Here is a 23,969-nt window from a genome sequence, read left to right as displayed (position 1 = left end):
ATGCTTGTAGACAGTTTACTGGTGCTGAATAATGGACACCAGCCCCTGCCGCAGGGCTCTAGATGCCGTCTAACTCAAAATTTCTACTGTTCTTGCCTACCAGGGAAAGTTTTGAGCCTTTTTCATTTTCACAATTCCTCCTGCAGCCTTTCAAGTCACTGCCACGATCCACTCTCCTTTGCTGACATCCCCGTCAAAATTGCCCTGCTCTTCTTTGATTTATTTGTATTTTGCCTTTTTCTGCTTCCTCCATGCCAACTACAGAAAGCAGAAGGCACCCGCCCTCCTGCTTCTCCCAAGACCCTCACAATTTTGCTTAAAAGAGTTTTGGTTCATTTTACTGGGCTGGGCTTCAGTTTGTTTAAATGTTTTTCCAGCATCTCCTCTCAGAAAGGGTAAAAGAGAATGAACGAAGGTTTGGAGGCAGGCAGTAAGGATGTTCAGAGATATGGGAACAAACTGTACAGTGAAAAACAGTGTAGGCTGGGACTCTTGAGCTTGGAAGAAGGACACAGGGTGGAGAAGAGGTCTATAAAATCATGAGTGGCCCAGAGAAGATGGGGAGGATTGATTTTTTGCTGTGTCTTCTGACGCAAACCTGTAAACTGTTTTGCCTTGACTGGAGCCTCAAAGGCACAAGAAACCACTGTGCTGCAGGTGTTGTCCAAAGGTTCAGTGCCCTTTCCAGCCCACACTTCTTGCTACATTGGGGGCGAAGTTCATGGCACGCCTTTGAGAGGCGTGCTTAAAGAGTCCTGCCTCAGAAATATTTTGTAACCATGTTTTCACGTGGAGAACTCGGCCACCGCCAAGTGGACCTTTACCAAATTGTTCAACAGAAAAATATTCAGAGCTGGGAGGAGAATGAGCTGGATGAATCCCAGTCTAGAGAGAGAGTCCTCCAGAGGGTTGTATCTTGCAGGAACCGTCTTGTAGGGAAAAAGGGTTGCCACTGAGACTGTAATTTTTCTGCTGCACTGCCAACCCCACAGCAGCCTGCAAGGGTGAGTGATGAGGCCTCCTGGGTTGGTTGTCCTGTTCTACAGAAGAAATCCCCCTCCCCTGACTCTGCCCTGGAAAGTAAGTGGAATTGAGATGGTCCCACGTTTTCTAGGACCACAAGAGGGCAACATGAGAGCACCCTGCGGCCAGCAAGGCTCAGCAAGGTAACCTGTGACACTGCTGGGATGCAGGTGGCACGGGCAGCTGAGTGTGGGCTCAGCATCACCCTGTCCAGGGACTACCCAGCTGAATTAACCAACTGAGAGCCCTTTCGTTCCTCTCAGCTTCATACAGATCCCCAGAGGTCAGCAGTCAGCTCAGCCAGCAGAGCTAGTGCCGTAGTTGGGGGTAGCAGTATCTTCCCACGCAGGGGCTGGACACAAGGTGACAGCAGACCCCTGTGTGCTGCATGGGGCCAGGCCGTGGGACACGGGGTGCCCTCCCTCGTCCTGCCTGCATGTCCACCACGAAATCTTTTGGGTGAACGTGCACTGACATGTGGCTTCAAGCAGGAGGGTCCAGCATCTGCAGTGATGCTGCTCGGCTTGGCCAGTGGAAGAAGTGTTAAACCACATGGAATTTTGAGCATCTCAGCCTCGCCATTCTTTTTAATTTTCTTCTGCTACAGGAAAAAAAAAAAAAAGATAAAATTGAAGGCTTGGAATTCAGCTTTGGCTGTGACTGCTGAACAGGGCAGTGTCTCCAGCCCACTCTGGCCTCTACAGACCAAAATCACTCAGCCACGATTAAGTGCATTACCATTCCTGGCACTTTGTAGCCTGTATAATTATTCTGCAAGGGACAGCTTCCTCTGCCTTTACAAGAACTGGCATGACAGAGAAAAAGCTTCTGTTAGCAGGCAGAGCTACAACTGTGTGTGTGCTGCTAATGCTGAAAATGCCACCAGCATCTTGTAGCACAGGCAGAGGAGGAGGTGACAGTGAGGGATGAAATGCAGAATATTGCTTATGCAGAAGGGTGATACAGGTTGCTCTCAAGAAATGAAGAGATGTTTGGAAAAGAGGAGGAGCAAAGAGATGTTTGGGGGACACTTTTTGGACAGGCTTGAGACAGAGAGACAAACAGTGTAACCAATGGCTGTATGGGGGAGATAGGGATAACCAGCCAAGGAAAAAGAAATCACTGGGGCATGCTGTTTATCCCTCTGGAGTTATTTATTTTCAATGAAGAATGCTAGAAAGGTTTTGGCTGCTTAAGATATTTTTACCATGGAAATAACCAGCTTCTTTTCTACTCTTGCTTCCACTCCAAACCTGCCTGCACAGCCTAAGCAGCATTTTAAGCCTCAGCCTGTAGTACCCCACCTCACTGAACAATGGATCCTGTCTCTCCTAACCCAATTACAACTCACGTGGCTTATGTGGTACCTGCACAGCACACTGCTGGCATCAAGCATCCACACTTCCCCATTGCACATTGACAGGACCAAGGTTCAGGGTATTTGTCTCAAAGGAACATCAAATAACTTGGCTTGCACTTCTACTCATCATCAATTGTAAAACCTCACATATTTGCTCCTGTGCTCAGACTAATAGTTTGTGTTGGCTACAGCAGATCCCCCAGCAAACCATCTGGTTTGGGCCTGAAGACATAAGGAGATGGGATCATCTTTGGCTTTTCCAGCATGCATCATTTCAGCCTGTCTGACTACCAGTAGTCCAAACCAGCTACTAAAAAGTCCCATCTGCACATCAAGATCAGAATATGACCTTGGACCACCACTTCCCAACGTTGCCAACCAGCAATAGGTGTGCTACATATGGTTCAAACTGTCTTCAGAGATGCTCACATCACTGCCTGCTTTAAAACTGACCTTCCCCTAACTTCAGGGTCTACAGGCAGCAAGTGTCCTTACCTGAGGGAGAAGTGTGGCACTCACACCCAGAGGACTAGTGCCAGGATTTGTGTGCCCAGGTGAGTGCAGCATACACCACGGCCTGGGTTCATTATCCCTGGTATGCACTAGTGTCTGGGCTTCTCAAGTGGGCTGTAGCAACTGAGTCCAGGAGTAAAGGGAACAGAGCTCTCTGGGATGGAGTGACTGCAGGAGAAGAACTCAGCACACACAGACACCAGACACACTTCCCAGGGAACTGTAGCCCAGGCCCATTTTGTTGTGAATGACTTCACAATTTGATCAGGGATTAAATACTTCCTTGTTTAATAACCTAATAATGTGGGCTAGTTTCATGCTGGACTGTTGGAAAGTTCACTGTTGGAGTCATCAGCCAGACCTCATGTAAACGGCTTCCCCCAGCTCTCTGCCAAGTGAGCTGTCCTCATCTTTGGGTCCCCCGGCGGGTGGCTCTTGGCACAACTTTCTTCTGAAGGGCTTTGTTGTTCACGCGTGTGCCTGAGGCTTTACGCTCCGGGGGCTTCCTCACCACTTCTTGTTTGAGCTGGAAATGCACCTGGAGAAAGAACAAAATTAACTGTGTGATACCTATTTATATAAGGACTACACCGAACAGCGGTAGAAAAACCCCTCAGCAGGTGTTTCTAGGAGTTATTTCGCCGTCGACGAACTGTCAGCACCTAAAAACGGACAGTTCATGAAATAACAGTTCACGAAATAACACATTTATTATACAAATTTGTGACAATTTGTGGGGTTTCCTGTGTCTGGAATAGGATCTAACTGCAAAAAAACCACACTTAAACTATGTAGTGATAATAATAATAATACAAAGCATAGGCACACATGCTAAAGCAAAAGCAGCTTACAAAGAATATTAATACCGCAAAACCTAAGCACCCGCCCTAAAGCAAAAGAACTAACAAAGAATAAGTAAAGATTTTAAAGTACTACAGAGCAAAAGTAAAATTAGTGTATGTGTATAAAGCAATTGCTCACCTCAAGGTGTCCCGAGAAGGTGGAGGCTGAAAAGGTAGCCCATTGGTTACCTACGCAGCGTTGATGGAACTTCTCCCCATTTTTTGCTTATGTCAAATCTCTTTTTATACCTTTTTCTTTAGGCAGTTTTTGAGTGGCTATAATTAATAAACTAATTTTGGGGTGATAGACAGATGAAACAGACCTAAGGATCCACTTGCCGAGTTCCAGTCAGCCAGGATGGCAGCCAGGTTGTTCACAAAAAAAGGCTGTGTTATCTCCATATCACTCCTTTCTTCATTTTAATCCTTTTATCAGTTTCTGGGAATATCTCCCCAGGTGAGGGAGTTTTTTCCAGGAAAGCATCAGGAGGGTTTTCTTCCTCTTTTGTGTGGTCTTATCTATCACCTTACACTCTGTAACAGTGGTGCATGTGTGCTGCTGGCTCAGAGGTCTGTAGGACATGCTTCTACCTGACTCTGGGGCCAATACAAACAATAAGGGGCCTCAGGCAGTGTTAAGGGAACTCAGTTCTTGAAGCAGCTGAAAGCTTTTTTTTTTATTGTGGAAAATGTTGTACAAACAACGAGCAACATTTCTTATACAGTTGCTCCTGTGGCAATGTGATGTCCTAGGATGGTGTGGAAGAGGAGCTGTGAAAGGCAAGGGACTGACCTGTGCTCTTTCTTCACCTTTTCTTGCCAGAAACATAGCATTGCTTTGCATCTCTGTGAATATTTAATACATAGGATGCTTCAGGTCAGAGAGTTCTTTTTCAATTTCATCTTGTTAGCTGAATCCTGCTTAATGAGTCTTTCAGCAACCAGTGCTTTCAATAGATGCAGGCAAAAAAAATTTCAGGAAAGAAACCCTCATCCACTACAGCCATGCAAGCAGGTACAAGAGGGAGAAGAGGACAACAAGCATGCAAAACACAGCATCAGATAAATGGGGAATGGGGAGGCCATACAGAAAGGTGAAACTGGAATCGGGCTGTATGGGCTTCCTTGGGGAGGGATGGAGTGAACAGCGGGTATGGGAGGTACTGCAGAAATGGGGACAGAAGGGCTGCTGTGAGAGGAGATCTCCAAAAATCAGATCATCAGGGAACAAATCAGTCTTCTACAGTAACACAGTAAAAAGAAAATCTATTTTAAAAAGCAGAGCCAAAGAGCTGGGTGCTTAACCTAGCAAAACAAAGGCTAGGATTGGGCTTGACAGGTCTCTATAAATACACCAGGGAATAAATACCAGAGAAGAAGAGTAGCTATTTAAAGCACAACATTGGCACAAGAACAAATAGGGATAAACTGACCATAAATAAATTTAGGACGAAAATTAGATGGTTTCTAATCCTAAGAAAAGGGCAGTTCTGGAAGAACTTCAGAGGCTGTGCAGAGCGGGATGAAGAAATGGACAGTGGGAGAACAACCACAGAGTATTTACAGCAGAGCCTGACCAGTGTACATGCAGCGAAGCAAATGATGTGCCAGGATGCCACGGGGGGGGGGGGGGGGGGGGTCCTGATGGTCCTTAGAGGAGGCTGCATCTGTGGTTCCACCATGTTCACAAGGCAACAGCAGGGGCAGGGACCACCATACACTGTTTTTATAACCAGTTTCTAGTTGTCCAGCCTGCCCTCAGAAAGGTACTGTCGAAGACACAGCAGTGTCAAGAGCACTTCATCTCCCAAAGGTGCTTGGCTGTTCTTTGTTGGCACCCAGTTTCCATCTACCTTGGGTGCTCTCAGCAGAAAAAAGGCAGACTTCAGCCCCTTGCTATGAGTTTGATAATGTGTTTGGTCCCAGGCAGAATGCAGATGATATCAGTGCTGAAACCCACAAAGCTAGAGGGATAACTAAACCTCAGGGAACATGTGCTATCTCCACATCATCTCATCCTGGAGAATGCAGAGAATGGAGTGAGAGCTAAAGACCAGCAGCCCCAGCTAGCCAGGGGCTCTCCCTATGGCCAACTGGCAGAGGGACACAGAAGCTGGCATGGCAGCCCAGGGCAGCTGTGAGCCCTCAGTAAGGAACTGAAAGGCACATGGCATTGTCTGCACCTTGATTCCCTCTGTGAGCTGCAAGGAGCCCTGTGTCTGCCAAAGCAGCCAGCCTATAGCCACAGGTAATGCTTGACATCCCATCTCCTTTCTCTGCTGCTCACTAAACATCCCCTACTGCATTTCTTTCTCCCTGGGGTGAAGATATTTTGAGAAACCCTTGTGACTATGCAGCCTGACTCACCAATGAAGGTGCAGCTGGGCCCACTGTTGTTGTCACCGTCTGGGGATGGTACCCCTCTGCAGAGGCTGTGACAGTGTAAGTGCCAGGCAGCAGCAGCCGGAAATAATCTCCCATATCACCTGGAACACAAGGCAGGAAGAGAAAGCACTCAGGATGTTCAGGGAGCAAAGCAAAAGACATTCCAGTTGTTCTTGCTGAGGTACTTCCTCTAGGATGTGTAGCCTTCAAAACCCAGAATTTTTTTTCCTAATCTGCTGGCTACTGCAAGGCTGGATTCACTTTGGTACGCTGCAAGTGATGTCTCCTTAGTGCCAAGGAGGACAGGTCAGTCTGCAGGTAAATGCCAAGTGAAAGGGGACTGTACAGCAGCATTGGCTGTGTCTGTGTAGGGAGCCTGTAAATCTGAGCGCTCACCAGTCAGATGACAGCAGACCTAAGGGCAACCACAGCTCCAGTCTGACTCCTTATGCATAACACAATCTCTAATCCCTGTCACACACAGTTTTGCCACATTTGGGTTAGCAGGGTTTTAGCTGCTCATCAGCTCAGCTGCTCCCTGATTCTGCCTGCATAAGAAAGCCCCAGGAGCACTTTGACGGACCATGTACTGGTATACTATGTGTGGCCAGCATGGTTTGCTTCCCAAAGACACTAGCTGTGAGAAACATGCCTGTGCATCCTTGACCAGAGAGGGCTTAGGAAAACCTAGGGAAGAAAGAGGCAAGAACAGGGACAGGAGACAACCAACAGTGAGGTAGCACCACATTATGGATCACTTTGACAAATGGAGTATAATCCCATCTATGGAACTAGATGGGTATTGCAAATTGCCTCAGAGTGGATCAGGAAGCACAGCTTCACTGTGAAGGTGGTACAGCCCTGGCACAGAACAGCAGAAAGCTGTGAAATCACCATCCTTGGTGTCAGTGAGAATTGGCCAGAGGGAGCAATGGCTAATCAGAGCCAATGCTGGGGACAATACTGTTCCAAGAAGGTGGCTGGACAGGAGACCCCAGAGGGCCCTTGGCAGCCAGCTCTTCTGTGATTCTGTGATTTCTTCCACACTCCCCTTTCCTATGCAGGTTGGCATAAGTGCCAAATATTAGTGTGTTACTGAGTCACAGATCTATGGCCAGGAGGAGTTTTGATTATTTTGTAGTCTGACCTCTGAAGAGCTGTAATATTGGCTATTTTCTGCAGCTAGTCTGTAATGTTTGGTCTGCTTGGAGGAGGGTGTTCATGAAAAGAAGGTTAAAATTGGACAGCAAAGGAGAAACAACCACAACTTGGATAAGATACAGTGGCACTTCATTCTCAGTCTAAACTTGTCAGGCTTGAACTTTCAGTCTTTTATCTTATTCTGCTGTCATAATATTTCCTATCCGTTGTTTCAGCTCTTTGTATATAGTTAGATGCTTGAGTAGATTATCCTCTCAATCATCTCTCTCAGATAAAATAGGAGCTGAGTTTCTGAAGTCCTTTACCATAAGGTTTGCATTCCAGTTCTTGCCTCTGTCTTCCCTAGGCTTTCCTAAACCCTCTCTGGTCAAGGATGCACAGGCATATTTTTCACAGCTAGTGTCTTTGGGAAACAAACCATGCTGGCCACACATATTATAGCCTCACCTGCTAACCTCCACCCACATATCCAGATAGCCTCCAAGAGGCTATATTTAAAAAAGACAGAACACAAGGGGACCAGCAACCCACCAGAGGTGATGTCATGGCTGATTCCCTGGACGGAAATCACTGCTCCTGCAATGCCGTTGTTGTTCTCGTCTGACACCAGCCCTTTGATGCCCTGGTGAACCTGCAGGGAGGGACACAGACTGATGGGTCAAGGGCCTTCCTTTGCTCAAGAAGGTATTGCATCCACTCCTAGTGCCTAATGGTCCCCTATCACCACGGCCCACAGGGACCTGCAGGAAAGGTGAAGGTCTCAGGACTGCCCCCTTACCTCTTCAATGAAAGCAACAAGGGCCTCTCGGTTGGCCATCCACTGCCGCTCCAGGTCCTCCTCAGGGGGAAACTTGTTGCAGCTCAGCTCCAGGGTGATTTCAAAGCAGTTGGTGTAGAGGTAATTGAAGTCCTGCATGCCTGAAAGAGAAGAAAAGCCTGTGGCCAAGGCAAGGCCCCCTTCCCTCCCCATTCCCATGTCCCAGTCATCCTGGCCCCTGTATTTCTTCAACCAGAACCATCCCACTCTTCTTTAGGCCACAGGAGCAAGCTCCTCCCTCCATGACAGTGTGACTAGAGCCTCCCCCCCCCCCATGCAGCCCTCCCCCTGTGGCTGCCCAACTCTCTCTTTCAGCTGGATCATTCACTACTCTGCCTTCAGAAGATCAGGGAGGTTGGGTACCACAGGTGCCTCTGTCCAGTTCCTCTTCAATCTTCTTTCTAGCCTAAAGCATTGATTTTGTTGTCTTCCCTTTGGTCAGTTGTGGGTTTTGATGGAGTTATGCTGTAGCATTTTCAAATACACTAACAGATTAATGCTCCCTTTGTCCAGCAGCAAAGTCTCTGCAGACCTTGACTATTTCTTTGGTTCTTTCTCAAGCCACTTCCAGTATTCCCAAGCCATTTCCTGGTCTGAGATGCAGACACCAGAATGGTGTCTAGTAATGGGCACAGTGCTATTGCCACACTCCTTCCCCAACACATTCTATCCTGAGGTTTGTTGTCTATCCCTTCACCTCTCTTCAGGTCAACACTTTGCTGTGGGTGGTGCTCACCTGCCCAGCCCTTACCTTTGCTGAGCGAGTACCAGGATGCCCCATTCGTGATGCCATCGGCAAAGTAATCCCCGCAGTTCCAGCCACGGTGCATCCAGCCGTGGGCGTACGAGTAGGTCTTGGCCAGCTAGAGGGAGAGCAGCCACGGGTCACTGCTCCAGCCCCGTGTGGCTGGGGAACCTGCCTGGCTCTGGACAAAACATGCTCCCTCCTGCACAGGCTTCACTGAGGAGCGTGGGAGGGAAGTCAGACAGGAGACAGCTCTTGCATTTTACTGCCACGAAATACAACACAAGGTGTCCAGGACCTCTACAAAATGTAAGCAGATGAAGGCAGAGGAGGAGCAGTATTCTGGTAAGCTGGAAGCTTGCTGATGTCACACGTGGCTTCTGCCCTGCTCCCACTGAGAAGAGGGGGAACAGAGGGCACTGGGCCCATGAAGGGACACTCAGCCCCATTGATGCTGGGCCCCACACAGTAAACGGCACTAACAGGGGGAGAAGACAGGCGAAGAAAACTAACCAGTCCTGATGCAAATACCATATAAATCAGGGGAATTTGGATTAGGAAAGAGTTTGGACAACTTCTTGTTCTAGCAACCACTTCTTTATTGCCCTTATTACAATTACTGCTTATTTTTAGACACAAAGGCAGAGCTAAAACTGGGCTGCTGCATCCAAAGCCAGTCCTTTGCATAGGACACAGTTTAAGAGAGACTGGCATTTTCATTTTCTAATGCAAACTCTATATCCTTGTATTATGGTGTTATTGTGTAATCTCATTCTTTCAGCAAGAAAACAGTTACTTCTCTACATTTCTGACTTCTGAGGCTATGTGGGTATCATTAGCCAACGCCCCAGACTGCAGTCTCTTTACATCTGGATCTGAGCAGAGTTGTGATCCCAGGAGGTCCTGGCAAGCCCCTGCATAGATTCTGCTTCCAGAGAATGCGGAACTCCAACTCAGACTTATTTTTCTCATTAACTGTTCTGACGCAGACTTGCTTTTTTCTTGTGCTGGGTATTTCCTAATGGAAACAGTGACTGAAGGCATTGTTTTCGGGGATAATGGAGGAAAAACCACAGGCTGCAGCTAGTGCTAACAGGATCAGCAGCACAGACTGATGCATGTCCTGATGTCTGCTTATGCTCCTGCTACTCTTGCTGTCTGTTGTATTTCTTGTTCTTCACCACCTGCAAGCCCCTGCTGGGCACTCACCCTCCTTATCCCACTGTCAGCAGATCCCCAGCCAGACCCTGCAACGTCTCTAGGAAAAAAATCCTATGCATGCTACGATGGAGTGGCAAAGCTGGGGGCAGGCTCCAGCTCTGGAAGAGCAGGTTGGTATTGAAGACATCAGTGGTACTGGGGTTATGGGGAACCCAAGCGCAGCACAGACAAGGAAGGTGCTCCTGAGGGTTAAAACTGGCCTGTCCTTTTGGTGGGACCGGCTCACAGTGGGACTGCCCTGAACCTGGCTCATGAGCTGATGGCTGGCAGAAATGCCGGAGTCTGCTAATGGTTCATTCCAACACGTTTCTTGGCTCAGCTCCTGCATGACGCAGTGACCAGAGACTCCTATCCAGCTCTCACACACTGCACCCTGCCAGGGAATGCTCTCACGTGGCTGTGCTCACCTTCTGAAACAACTTGTCATCAGGGGTAGGTGTGTTGACCGTGCGCCGGTGGCTCCTGAACCGCTGATCTTGAGACTTGTCATAGGGGTAATTTGCTACCACTGCTCCACCGTGCAGATTGGCTGAGAGCACAAAGTTGTAGCTGCTGATCCACTGGATCACAGCCAATGTCTCTGGCTCCACCTGTGAGGAGAAGAGAGAAGAGCTCAGCTACCTCTGGGCCAGCTGCTGCTCCATGCTGGGCTGCGGTGTGATCGGTCATATCAGACCCTGTCCTGCACTGTGTCTGCTGCAGCCCTTGCAGCTTCCTCTGTTCTCCACCACCTGCCCTGATACACAGAGCAGGCTCCTCCTGTGCATATCCTGCAACAGCTGTCCCAGAACAACCCCAAAACCTGAGACACAGGCATTAGCTAGCATGTGCTGTGATGCCAGCCCCTCCTCCTGGCAGAGGTGCAAGCTGTGATATAGGACCAGGATTACATCATTTCTCTGCATGCAGAAGGCTTAGAGAAGGAGTCAAGCACCATGCAAGCCAAATGACAGTGTATTTGCTTGCATGCTGAGACACTCTAAAAGCTCTCACAGCTTCCCAAACTAGTACCTGGCTTTTCCAGTTGTCAGGCAGTGGGATGTGGTGATTTGGCCCGCTGATTTCCCTGCTGTAGTACATGAGTGTGTTGAGGTCAGGGAAGTTGCGGTTCAAGTCCACTCCATTGGCATTGTTCCTCCCTGTCAAGTACCCGTTGCTGTCTGGGCCCTGCAGGGCAAAGGTGCATCACAGGGGTAAGTACAGGGTGGGTGCAGGCAGGTTGGGTGTCAGAAAGGCAGGGGCTGGCCACTGTAACAGCACTTCAGTGCCTTTGAGTCACAACCCATCTTATTGCTGGCAGGACAATAAAGAATATTGGTACTGACAGGCAAAGTCAGTAACAATATCTTCATTTTCCAGGGTGACAGAGACAAATAAACAATTTGCCTTAACTGATAGAGCCATGGATATCTCCCTGAAGTCTAGCAGTACAAAGAAACTGGTGAAGATTTGTGGGAGGACTAGGTGGCTTACTCCTCCCCCATATCTCATGTCCCTGCCTGCTCATCAGCTGCCACTTCCCTAGTCTGGGGCAGGGGATTTGCAGTGGCCCTCCTGTGACAAATAACTTCTAAGGAGAGTAAGATAGTGTAGGAAGTCTCCTCCAATCAGCTTCCAAGGTCACCTGTGGCAGGACACACAGTGCAAGCCCTTGGCATGGGAGGTGAGAAGTAGTGACACCAGCTGAGGGGACAAATTTGGCAGGGCATGAAGAGGAAGCATGCCTGCTCCTCCTAACTGTGGGGAAGGGGATCCCACAGGGATTGGAAGGGTTTTCTGCCCCCACCCAGCTGGAGAAGGCAATCGCTGCCTGGTACCTGCTTGGCAGCCACTTCGTACCCGTCGGGGTTCATGGAGGGCATGATGTGGATGCGCGTGTCATGGATGAGGCGGGTGATCCGCTCGTTTCCCCGGCGGTACTCCTCGCACAGGAACTCAGAGAGCTGCAGCAGCAGCTCACGGCCCAGCACCTCGTTCCCATGCATGTTTCCAACATACTTGAACTCTGGCTCCACTGGAGAGAGCAAGAGAGTGACAACATCAGCAAGCACAGGGACAGGGGGGAAGAGCAAATTCCTACCACAGGGAGCCCCAGGTAGACACCCAGTAAATGGTGTGAAATTACCCTTTCCCTTGGAAAATGCAAACCTCAGCAAGGGAGAGTGGCACAGTTCCCATATGGGCTCCTCTCTGTTTTGCCACAGCACTCCTGGGAGCAGTTCAGGCTCCTCACCAGGTTGTTTTGGGCCTTTGGACCACACAAGAGGAGTATTTGCAGGTGGTTTCATCTTAGACTGGGGAGAGACAGCACAGAGGGACCAGGGGCACCTGGGGTGCCAGGGCCTCACAGCATTGCCTCACAGCAATGTTGTGGGTGGCAGTGGAGGGAACGGGCCATTTCTCTAAATGAAAAAAAAACTTCTTTAAGGAGTTTTTCATTACTTGTCAGGATAATACCAATTCCTGTCTTGGGGTGAGATGTGCTCTTTCACTGGAAGAGCAGAGTCACCTCTGACTGCTGTCATCAGCCTTGACTCCCGTGCTGATGGGAGGCAGCAGTGGTTTCCTCTGTCCCTCCCCTTTACCTACCTCCAAGGTCAAGGTTTAGGGCCTTCCTCACCTTCAAGGGACAAGAACCTGGAGAAAGCCTCAGCAGCTGAGTTGAATATGAATCAAACTGTCCCTCAGGCAGCTCCAGTAGGAGCAAAATGGTCTCTTACCACCGACTTTTCTAAAATAAGGTCTCAAAATACAGACTTGGAGACCACAGACTGTGCCCAGAGCAGGACTTGCTGCTTTGCTGAAGGAGAGGTAGGACACATGAGGGATGGGTTATGCTTTCCCAGAGGGTCTTTTTAAAGCAGTTACTTGTGGGAAAATAAAATGTCAAATTGAAGGCTAGAGTCAGCCTGGTAGGATGAGAGACACTAAGGGAAGTCATTTATAAAGGGAGCCTGACTGTCACATGGAAAGGTCAGGAAATAAAAAGGGTGTTGTTACAAATGTTGGCTTGCCAGAGCTTGAGACTCCCATCAAACGGTGAGTTTTCTGGCCACCAGCAGGGATCAGACTTGCAGTGGCAGAATGCAGCCTTGCTTCCACGTATGGTGTCCATGAGGATCCCTGGGGTACAAGGCATTGCAGCTCCACATTGGGAGCTGCTGCTTGCAAAAGCCTCTGCACCTTTGCTACACAGGGAGGAGACACCACATCCAAAAGAAACATCTAATTTTGACTAAAGATTTTGCTTTTGACGAATCTTTTGATTGCTGTGTCTCAGTGCAAGATACCAGAAGTGGGCAACATATTCTGACCTTGTCAGATTTCAGGGACATGAGAACTGATTTAATTAGATAATTCAGTTACTAAAAATATAGAAAAATCCTGGGCATATGTGCAGCCTTTAAAAAAATAAAGTCTCAGCAGGGATTCTCTGTTTTGTTTGAGTCTGCAGCAGGACTTGTCAGCCTTTTTCAGTATGCAAACGGCTAGTCTTTATGCACATGGATACACAAGCCCTAATTAGTGCATGTAAACCCATTGACTCTAGGCTTACTTTTTGGAGTTACTTTCCATGTCCTTTAAGGAAATCCACAGTTTCCCAAATTCCTTGTGCTACAAGCTGAAAGTGACAGCCTGAGGGTGGCCAGGTTCATGCTGCCTGCCTGGGGCAGGGGAAATCTGAGTCTGGGCCTTTTCAGCTGCTCTCTTGTGGTTCTGCAAGTGTAAAATCCAGTGGTGCATTGCCAGTGCCCTTTGCCCACTCCTTGCGTTGAATCAGCCCTTGATGCACTGTAGAGGTGCCCCAGGTGTCCTCAGCAGGTTTCCCTGTCAGGAAGCCAAACAGGGCTGTCGTAGAGGTGATCAGGGTGGGAAGTCTCCCATCTCACCTTCTGGTACCTCTGAAGATGATACTCTGGGCCGCAGGAGTGGAGCAGCATGCCCCCAGTGCAGTGCGTCCTTGGGCAAGCTGCTGCTAGGCATGGGGTGCTGTGGGGTTTGTGGGGCTGCTCCACTGAGGGAGGTAAAGGTTTAGGTTCCGCTCACCCCTGCAGCACTGCTGGCAGTTTTCCATGTGACTAATCTGTTTGGACTTGTTGGCCCCCCGCATTTAACCACATCAACCAGGATTTGAAAAGGCAAAAGATCGTGCAAAAAGTAGGCAGAGCTCTATCCTTATCTGCAGCCCAGGGGCACCAGGCAGGGATGCGAGGGAGTCCTGTGTGCAGCCACCCAGCCTGGAGAGCCAGCTGGTCCCCTTAGCCACCTGGGGCACTTAGCTGTCAGCAAGGTCTGGCTAGGCAGTGTCTCCACGCTACAGGCAGCAGCTCAAGGGGCCATTGCTGCCAAGGTTCCACAGGGCCACGTGGCAGCAGGTGGAGATCCCTGAGAACAGCCTGTCACTGGGGCTGCACAGCCCATGGGGCTGGCAGGGCTCTGGGAGCCCAGCGCCTGCTCTGCCAGGGTGCCTGCTCTGTCCTCCCGGCTTTGCGGTCTGGAGGAGGAAAGCACGAACTGTTCCCTGCCAATACCCAGCAGCAAAGGGCAGAGGGTGGGTGCTGCCTCTCCTTGCCTGAGCAACACTGTTTTGGGAGGGAGAGGGTGGCAGGGCAGGTGGGGTGCTGGGATAGACTCGCTTGGTTTCTCGCATTAGCTTGCGCTGAAAACTCAGCGCTCCGTCCAAAGTGCGCGCCCGGGCCGCGCTGCAGCTGCAGCTGCAGCTCACGCAAGCACAGTGCAGGCGTGCGGGCTGGGCGTGCGCGCCCCTGGGCTGGCTGCGGGGTCTCCGCTGGAGACGGCACTGCCCGACACCTGGGCGTTGCCAGGAATCCTGCCTGGACAGGGAGATACCCCCCACCCAGTGCCCCAGCAGTGCCGCGTGGCAGGGAGCGTGGCAGCGAAGCCCGTCCTCTCGGAGCCGCTGTCCCCATCCCCCCGTACTTACGGGGCTCGTGCACGCCCGGGGAGTCGCTGAACTCCAGCACGTAGAGGTGTCGGCCCTCGACACTGCGGCCGATGCTGTAGATGCGGGTGACGTAGGGGCACTGGCTCTGCACGCGGAACAGGGCCTGCACCAGCTCCTCGTAGCGATGGTGGAGGAAGCTGAGGGCGGCCGCCCCCTCGAGCAGGAGCAGGGCTCCCACCAGGGGCCGCAGCCACCGCGCCATCCTCCCGCGGCGCCGGGCGCCCGGACCAGCTCCCAGCCCCGGCTCCCTCCCAGCCGTGAGCTTAAAGTGCAAACTCCAACCAGCTTTTTCCAGCTGCCGAATGCCAGCCCCCTGCACCTGCGGGCGGGGGGCGGCGGGAGCGGGGCGCGCCGGGGCCCCGCGGCGCAGGAATGCTCCCCCTGCCTGCCTGCCCGCCGGCGAGCCCGTTCCTAGCCGGGGAAGAAGTTTCCCCCCGCTCCAGCTCACTTATTAACCGGACAGCAAACAGGCCCCTGCAGCCACTGGCTGTCACCGCAGAAGAAGCGCAGGGCTGGAAAACTGGCTGCGGAGGGCGTCGGGGCTGCCAAGCGCACGGGGAGCGGCGGGCGGGGGAGAGGAGAGGAGAGGGGGGCGGCGGGCGGGGGGATGCCGTCCCCGAGTCCTCTCGTGGGGCAAGAGCCGAGCGGGGTGGGGATGGCGCCAGGGCGGCCTCACTGGCCGCACGACTCCCGCAGCCCTGCCCGGCCCCTGCCTGCCCGGCGCGGGCAGCTCCCGCAGCTCCTCCCCGGGGTCCGTCCCCGGCTCCGCGCCGCGCCTCCTCTCCTGCCCCATCTCCTGAGGAAGCGGAGGAGGCACCGCCGCGGGCTTCGCGGATCAGTCCGATCCTCTGCCCCAGTCCCGCTCACCCGGCTGCTCCCGGGATAAACAGGCAGGGACCGCATCGCCCTCCGCACAGCCACCAGCCCAAACTGCCGAGCTAGGACGGGCGGGGGGAGGACAGAGCAACGTGGGGGGTGATGCAGGAGTTGTCTGCTGAGCAGACAGCACGGAGAGCTCCACTCGGTGGTCTGGTATCGCCCTGCTCTGCTCTGGGAGCGGGCATGGGGAAGAACTCCAGTAGGCACTGAGAAGCAGGAGATTGCTCAATGGCATAAAGACAGATGAAAATGCCCTGCTGTCTGCTAACAAAGAGTTGCAAACTGTTTCTGGGGGAAGCTGGTTCCTCTCTACCCCTCTGCCACCCTTGTCCCAGAGGCTAACAGACACCTCAGGGTGCCTGTGCTCTGCCTGCAGACAGTGCAGTTGCGGGAGGCAACTTTGCTTTGCAGCCTTGCCCCACCAGGCTAAAACTCCAGCAGCTTAGCAGCTCTGACAGACATCTTCATTAGGACAGCCCTGACACAGAGCCCAAATACGAGCACAAACAGCCAAAAAAATTTACCATCACAGCTGGACAGGCCACGAGAAAGGCTCCCTTTGGTAACATGCTATTCTGCTCTGCGCAGGCCATGCTGGAAAGGAGCTCATCCTGCCATTAGCAATGGGCTTCTCAGTGCCATGCCAAACATTTGCCTTCCCTTCAGCGATGAGGTGGATCCATACAGCATTGCTCCTGACTCTGTCTGCTCTAGCTGCCTTTTCCCCCAGCAAAGCAACCTCTACCAGTGCTGCCCACACCACTGCTTTCCTACCTGTTCTCCACATCAGCTTGTGCTGCCAACTGGCTTTCTACCTCAGTTTTCCAGGAAGAGCAGTGGTAAAACCAGGGAATCCCTGTTGATAGCCTCTAATGCAAACAGTACAGGCTGGTGGGCAAAGCACATGGTTTGCCTGCTCATGGCTTGGCTTACTAAGACTTTCCAACTTCGACTTTCTTCTGCCCCAAGCCCTACTATATTTTCCTATATATATATACTTCTTATATATATACACACCTATATATTTTCCTATATACTATATATATACACTGTACTTTCCCTCCTTATCCCTGTGCCTTCTTGGTCTTCTGCTCCATCTGCAGAGGTTCCCTCCTCCTGCTGTTTTTGAAAAAGTAATCTTCTGAAGACATGACCAGAAAAAGAAAAAATATTACACACATATAAAGACAGCAGTAACCATATTAATACCTTATCCTAGTTAGGCTTCATCCCACCACATCCGTGCTTGTCAGCCAGTCTGAAAGCATCACACATTCAGGAGCAGGAATGGCATTGCACCCATCTGTAGCCAGGTAACAAGAATCAGGGCTGGAGGTGACAATTTCTCCCAGCACATGCAAGAAGTGAAGGCAAAGTAGCTGAAGCTGTGGCATGGGCATTGTGAGCATGGGTGTGGTAGGACAGCTCTTATCTCTACAGCAAGCCACATCTGGTGGTATTTTGCAGAACTGGCAGCCCACATAGCAGCGGGAAATGCCCTCACCTCCTTCACATCCCTGCTCCCAGGCCTGCTGGGTTCCCATGGAGCTGCTCCTTTCCCAGCCTTCAGCAATGAAGGCAATTGGAAAGACCTGGGCGACTTTCCAGCACTAGCCAGTGTTACTTGGCAGCCAGAGAGTGCTAGGCAGGGCTATAGTAAAATAGCACAAGCCCCATGTTTGGTCTGTTCCCCCCCTCTGTTTTCGCTTCCCAGGCTGCTTTCCGTAGCCTGGGACAGCAGTGGGAGAGTTGGAACTGTAGTGCTGCCAAGGGACACATGAGGAAAGCTCTCACTTTCCTATGGAGAAGAGCAACACTGATGTGAGAAACAACACTTAAAAAAAAGAAATGCCAGACCATTAGAGCCTAAAAAGGAGCCATGAGCAAAATCTTGGGTGGGTGGAGAACACATCTCACACACTACTAGGTCTGGAGAGTTAGTCAGCCTTATCCATAGCATAGGGATGGGGGCAGCCTGTTATCAGGCAGCAGGTTTAAAGTAAACAAAAGGAAATAGTTTTGCACAGAAGACACATTGAAATTACCTTGTCAAAGCTGAAAGTTAAATGAATGCAAAAGAGAATAGGATGAATTCATAGGGAAGAGGGGCACCCACAGCTATCAGATCCTGAAGCAATCATTTGATCACAAATTTCTTAATGGCTAGAAGAGAAGGCTTATGACATTTCCCCAACTATCCCTCTAGATCTTCACCCCCCCATGCAGCTGGGGAAGAATGCCAAAGCACTGCCTGTTTGATCTGACCTAGCACGGCTCTTAACACACTCTAGGAAAACGACATCCTAATCCAGTGATAAATTTGGACATGTTTAAAAACAATGATGAAAGCAGAAACAAACAATATAAGATGTTAGAACTTAGAAACAGTGCAGGAAGTAAATAACGACTTAGTTTGGAAAGTATGGCTAATACATCTGGGATGGATCATACACCCCCCACCCCCCACCCAGATGTTCAAAAATGGAGAAACCTTGAGGCAGTAGGAGAGGAAGCAGGAATGCTCTGTGCCACAGTGGCGAGAGTGAGAGGAATGTGAATGTGAGCCCTGTCCCCTCTATCACTGCAGGGCTGGTGGTCACAGTCAGCAAGGAGCTGATCCCTCCAGAGCCAGCCATGGAAAGACTCCATCTGATGGGTTCGTTTTAGTTCTGGCCATATTGTTACCAGAGGAAGAATGGAAAATCTGAGGAAAGTTCAAGCTAATAGCCATAAGAATGAGCAAACTGTGGAGAGTTCATGCTGAAAGAAAAATAAAGACCATGGCAAGCATGTTTGCCTTGGCAGAGCTACAGCTGTGGCTGCACACGGAGACACGCAGCCCTGTGAACAAGGGGCACAGGCCCACCGTCCTTCACCTGTTTGGGGGGGTGGGAGGGTGGGCTGCAGTGCCAGCGTGATGCCAGTGGTGCCGCCTGGGGGAGGGAAAGGGAAAATGAGGACAGAGGACTGCATCCATCTAGTTAGCAGCAGGGGAGAACAAGCTGCTTTGAGGAGGTCAGGGTGAAGCTAAAGCAAGGAAAGATGGGGTTTGGCTACTAGCAAGCCTTCCTGGGAGTGAGGCCACCCATGTGAGGTGCCCAGAGCCTGGGAAAGACCACAGTGCCTCTCCCTACCAGGAGGGGATGCTACCATCCACCGTGAACTTCAGATCTGACCCAGAAGAACATCGAGGAACTGACAAGAGAGGAAATCACATCTCAGGATTTTTCCATGTTTAGTGCCAGAAGCTCCATTCCACTACTGGCAGACTCCCATCTTCTGCAAAAGAGCACAAAAACTTTTCTGGCATAAGTTCAGAAGTCTTTATTATGATAAGCATACAGAGACATGTGTGTGCATCAAAACAAAGATCCATTTCTTCAGGGCTGGACCACAGAAAGAAAGCACATGGCCTGGGTGGCAGGAACTGTTGTCCTCAGCGTGTCCCCCCAGCCCCTCCTAAACAGTCTGTAGAGCCTGTGACGAAGCTGGCAGCCCTGCAGAGCCTGCACATCCTTCCTGGCACAGAGCATGGGAAGAACTAGGGTGGAGAAGGAAGGGGTACACATCCGGCCCAGGATTGCTCTTGGAGAAGCTGAAGAGCCCTGGCCAGCCCAGACACTTCAAATCGGGCTCCCACTGCAGAGGTGATGGCCCCACTTCTGAGAGCTTCCTTTCAAGTGGAGGCTCCCCTGTGCTTTGCTGTAGGGCCAGAGAAGTCAGCTGTAGCCTGTGCACAGAGGAGAGGTAGCTTTATCAGGGAGGAGAGCGAAAGGTACTTAGAGCCTGTGGTGAGGACCAGTTGTTTTCTGCAAGAGGTGAGTGTGCTGCAGGCACCCAGGCTCTCTCCTCTGAGAAGTTCTGGTGGCTTTGCCTCACACCTGACACTTGGGTGAACATGGGAGAGCTCATAGAAGTTATCAGTCCCAGCAAGACCAGACTGCTCCTGCACTATCCAAAGCTATGAAATCCCCCTGCAAGGAACCTTCCCAAAAACGGACTTATCAATATTTGAACCCCAAACAGAGACATCTCACCTTTCTGCAGCACATCTCAGGGCTTCCTAGGAGCCCAGGAGAGCTCTCTCTTCTAGGAGAGACCAAGGTCTGGAATCTTGGCAGCTCAGCAGTGCTGAATAGTGAATAAATATTTGCTAGACATGTGGTGTTAAAAGATGCTTTACCCCAGAAAAGCAAAACAGTACAGCAGCCAGTGGCCAGATATTAAAGCCAGAAGCTGTCAAATTAGAAATAAGGCACAAATAATTATCAGTGAGGCAGATCAACTGTATTAACAAGAGAAGTGATACATTATTACTGGCATATTTGGACATTCCCTCCACTACCATTAATGGTCTTCCTGCACACATTGGGTGTCTCTGGAACATTTGAGCTGAATACAGCTGGGTCAGATACAACACAGAAGCAAAGAAATGAATATTCATTAAACTTGAACTCTTTGACCAAGGATTTTGAGTAGCCTCTATGAATAAAGTCCTGCAATAACAGGAGAAATAGGGAGAAAAAAAAGTCATAGGCTGTTCTGTGAAGGTTCACATACAGGCAGTGATGTTCAAGGGTCCCACCTTGACAGGATGCCTTCAGTCAACCAGTTCCTGGAGCCTCAGTCTGCTCAAGTGATTTTTCAAATGGCATGTCTGTTGTCACCTTCAAAATTCTAATTTTGGAGAGATTGATTTATAAATGGGATCTGATAGTCACAAGGTTTAAAAAAATGTAACATATTTTGTATTTATCTTAGCTTGGGGCCCTTAGGTTACACTCAAGTCATATTTAAAGCTTTAAAAAAACCCCCAAAACTGAAACCAAAAAGCAAGATAATTATGATGGGAGGGAGTAAGTGAAGACACCAGCTGCTCACCTGGCTCTAGAATCAGGAACTAACAATATTAATACTGTGGGACTTGCAATAAAGATACAAAACTTTGTGAAAGCTCTTCTCACAGGTTCTGTATTTGTCCTTTTCCTTTGGCATAAACCCTTAGCAGGGACCAGAAAATCAGACTGGCACAAGCTTTCTTTCCACACCAGCTTCCACATGGAGTTTCTGCATCAATTTCTGAAATGTCTTAATGGATCTGCCATCATGGACACAACTCAGCAGCTGCCAGATCCTCAAAGAGATCTCAGGAGAGGAATTGCCATTTTGCAGGTTTCCATGCTGTTCATGGGGAGGAAGGATGCACCAGCACCTGTGGGGAACTTCTCCAGGGCCTCTGCTTTGCTATGAGGACTCCGTATGCAAGGGAGGTGGCACAAGATGAGATGTGTTGCAATTGAGGCTGTCTGGGCAGCAGAAGCAGCTCTAATTACATGTGTCTCCTGCATGCCTTCCAGCCACGATCAAAAACTACCATTAGTCTCTCATCTACCTATATTTGCTGAAAAAAAACTGAAGGAAGACTGCATCTCTAGCTGAATCCAACATCTCAGTCTATTTGCAGATAAAACAAAAACTGGTGAATGGACTAACAGTGTGGTGAAGTGTCATTTGTGGATTGAACTGGATAATCTGCTCGGGGGAATATTCTTTGAACAGTGTGTCTTTCAGTGGAGCTACATGGAAGGCAAAATAGCTTATATTGGAGACAGTGATGCACAATGTGGGACAGCAGCTGTTCTGGAATGCAATTACTGAGAGAAAAAAAAAGTTGCAATAGTCCAACTGGACAAAACAGTCTCAAAACTTTCTGTTGAGTGAGCAGATGTGGCCCTGAGATATATAAATGGGGAACGCAGAGTATAGATCAAAACCAGAGGATATTACTTTATACACACTATTAATGACTCTACTATCACTCACTGATAAAAACTTTGGTGTTCCAATTTCAGAAAGATGTAAAACTTTTAAAAGAAGTGGAGTCAAGAGCTACAAGTGAGGTCAGCACAGAGCACTTTACAGATTGAAGATCAACCTATTTAATATGATATAATGACAATTTGCAAGCACCAACAAGGAAAAAGGGATTTTTAATAGCAGAGTTACTCAGTCCTTTGGAAATGGGCAGAACAAGGTCCAACAGAAGCTGAAGTCAGCTATTTCAGAGCAAAAATAAGACACAAATTTTTGGAAGAACAACGATCTGCCCAAAGATCACAGGGTAGATTTTTCCCTTACCTTTAGGTTCTTCAATATGTTAGGGCTTCTACTTCCAGGCATAAAGCAGAAATAACTGCGGGATATTTTCATGCCTGAACTGTGCAGAAGAACAGGTTGGGAGAGCATGAAAACTCTGAGTTCTGTGTCTGCGCTTGCCTAAAGGAGAAGGTGTTGTTGGGTGTGCACATCCTGACCCCCTCCTCACTGCCTGCACCTTTGCTTGGGGAAACACGTGAAGGTACATGTTTACTATGCCTTTTTCTCTATAATATCTGCTTTCTTTTGACCTCTGGCACTTACAGGCCATTAGGAGAAGGGATATCTAAGATTTTGTGGGAGGTAGACAGGCACCAGTGGTTTCTGAGTGTTTTTACAAAAATGGATTTCTGACTTACCTCTTCTTTTTTTTTCAGACCAAGGAATGGAAAAATGGAAGAAAGTGATTCATAAACCCAATCAATGGCATCATCCTAGTTGTGTACTAGAAGATGGGCCTCAGTATGTGCACTCACAGGCCCTGGGTCTTATGGCCATAGGATAAGCCTATTCCATCAGGGAAGGAAAGGCAAATTTTCAGTAATTTTGCTGATGGAAAGCAAAGTTAACCAATGCTGGTTAACTGCTGCCAGCTGTCTATAACAACATTACTTAATAAACATTTTCCCTAGATTGGAGGCTGCTCTATTATCCAGTGACCCTGGATTGCTTTAGTGGGTCTATACCTACAGGCATGCTGATAACACCAGAGTTCCTGTAGGCATAAGCACTCACTACTGGGCAAGGATCCTTGGCCAGTACAAGCTGTTCCTGCAAAAACCAGCAATGCCTGGCTGGGAACTCGTGTCTTGATGTACCCTAGGGGCATGGGAATGGCTCAGTGCGACAGTGAGCCAGCTTTGGTCCAGCAACAACATCAGAAAGATGTGGGAAAAAGGCTTCTTACCACCTGCAAAAGGAGCTGACAGCCACCAGAGCCCAGATAAGGGCTGATGACCACCAGCTCAGTTTCTTTGTCCTCATCCCTTCTTTTCCAAGAGTGGCATTTGGGAGCCTGACCCACCTTCAGGGGCCGGTCAGGTGCCAAGTGCCGTACCCAGCTGTAGGGCTGCGAGAGCTCAGGGCCCAGGGAGGTGAGCAGAGGTGTGCTGGTGTGGAAAGGGCTCTTGGGAACAGCTTCAGCAGAGAAGGAGCAGGATCACCCTGTGTGTGACAGCTCCCAAGAGCTCAGTGGGATGTGTGACCCTGAGATTACCCTCACAGGAGCACTGGCTCCCAAAGATTGCTGCCACTTTTCTCTTTATAATGCTGTGCACAAGGCAGAAATCAACAAGCAGCAAAGTTTCACTGAATGAAAGTACAACCCATTCAAGGAGGGGACACCAGTTTGTCTGTCCTTGGCAGAGAAAGGTGGCGAGCCTGATGTCCCAACATCTCTCAGTGCAAATGTGAGTCAGAAGAAATAAATGCCCTTGTTGTACAGTCAGTAGCTTCAGTGAGAGGAACTCTGCAGTACAGGCTGCTCTTCTGGGGTCTCCTAGCCCTGAACAGCCAGGGTGACATGGCCCCTCTCCCCTCCAGGTTCTTCCTAAACAACCCCCTTCTGCAGGCACTTGGGCTTGTGAAAGAGAAGCCAAGCAAACAGGAGCACAGACACCAGCACAAGGGAGCACAGCACCATCAGCCCTACGTAGCTGCCGTGAGAGAGAGGGGGCACAGCTGGCTCCTCTGCAGGGATCATGTTGGTCAGGTTCAGCATGTAGCCCAGGGTCCAACCTGCATCACTGCTACCAATCTGAAACAGAAGAGGAGCAGAATCAGCACTGGGAGGTGCAGGGGCTGCTTGTGGCATTGCTGGGGCAGTCACCCTCCTGGGGATGAAGGGCCGGGCTGTGCAGTAGGGGTGTGTAGAGTAGAGTCCTCCCCACCACGATACAAAC

General features: G+C 49.9%; 2 protein-coding genes and 1 long non-coding RNA gene across 14 annotated transcripts in view; 1 reads left to right on the top strand and 2 right to left on the bottom strand.

The window, feature by feature from the left end:
* Positions 1-22,701, top strand: LOC135418105 (uncharacterized). Its single transcript, XR_010432314.1, has 2 exons — positions 1-2,937; positions 22,446-22,701. It is a non-coding gene; the product is annotated as an uncharacterized LOC135418105 (long non-coding RNA).
* Positions 3,168-15,429, bottom strand: CPN1 (carboxypeptidase N subunit 1). Of its 2 annotated transcripts, none has more exons than XM_064663020.1 (9): positions 15,013-15,429; positions 11,885-12,081; positions 11,079-11,234; positions 10,475-10,657; positions 8,853-8,964; positions 8,063-8,202; positions 7,816-7,915; positions 6,106-6,224; positions 3,168-3,434 (listed from the first exon to the last, which is right to left on the bottom strand). In XM_064663020.1, exons 1-9 carry the CDS (start codon positions 15,233-15,235, stop codon positions 3,303-3,305), a joined length of 1,362 nt encoding a protein of 453 aa, XP_064519090.1. In that variant the 5' UTR covers positions 15,236-15,429; the 3' UTR covers positions 3,168-3,302. The 2 variants fall into 2 exon arrangements, with proteins under 2 accessions (XP_064519090.1, XP_064519091.1); XM_064663021.1 differs by lacking the exon at positions 15,013-15,429 and adding an exon at positions 13,624-13,639.
* ENTPD1 (ectonucleoside triphosphate diphosphohydrolase 1) overlaps positions 19,222-23,969 on the bottom strand; it is a 33,051-nt gene continuing 28,303 nt past the window's right edge. For 10 of the 11 annotated variants that reach the window (XM_064663009.1, XM_064663008.1, XM_064663010.1 and 7 more), the window contains exon 10: positions 19,222-23,824. In XM_064663009.1, the coding sequence (XP_064519079.1) occupies positions 23,618-23,824 (207 nt within the window). In that variant the 3' untranslated portion in view covers positions 19,222-23,617. The remainder of the gene's footprint in view (positions 23,825-23,969) is intronic. The other variant, XR_010432313.1, reaches the window with a different exon arrangement.

Source organism: Pseudopipra pipra, chromosome 8 (assembly GCF_036250125.1).
Source record: "Pseudopipra pipra isolate bDixPip1 chromosome 8, bDixPip1.hap1, whole genome shotgun sequence".
Classification (NCBI taxonomy): Eukaryota; Metazoa; Chordata; class Aves; order Passeriformes; family Pipridae; genus Pseudopipra; species Pseudopipra pipra.
The sequence above is the reverse complement of the archived record's forward strand: the minus strand, read 5'-3'. Positions and strand labels throughout refer to the sequence as shown.

Coding starts and splice junctions, on each gene's coding strand:
- CPN1 (XM_064663020.1), bottom strand. CDS start 15,235: ATGGCGCGGTGGCTGCGGCCCCTGGTGGGAGCCCTGCTCCTGCTCGAG. Junction 11,235..11,884: donor ACGAAGTGGCTGCCAAGCAG/GTACCAGGCAGC, acceptor TTTGCCCTGCAG/GGCCCAGACAGCAACGGGTA. Junction 6,225..7,815: donor CAGCCATGACATCACCTCTG/GTGGGTTGCTGG, acceptor CTTGTGTTCCAG/GTGATATGGGAGATTATTTC.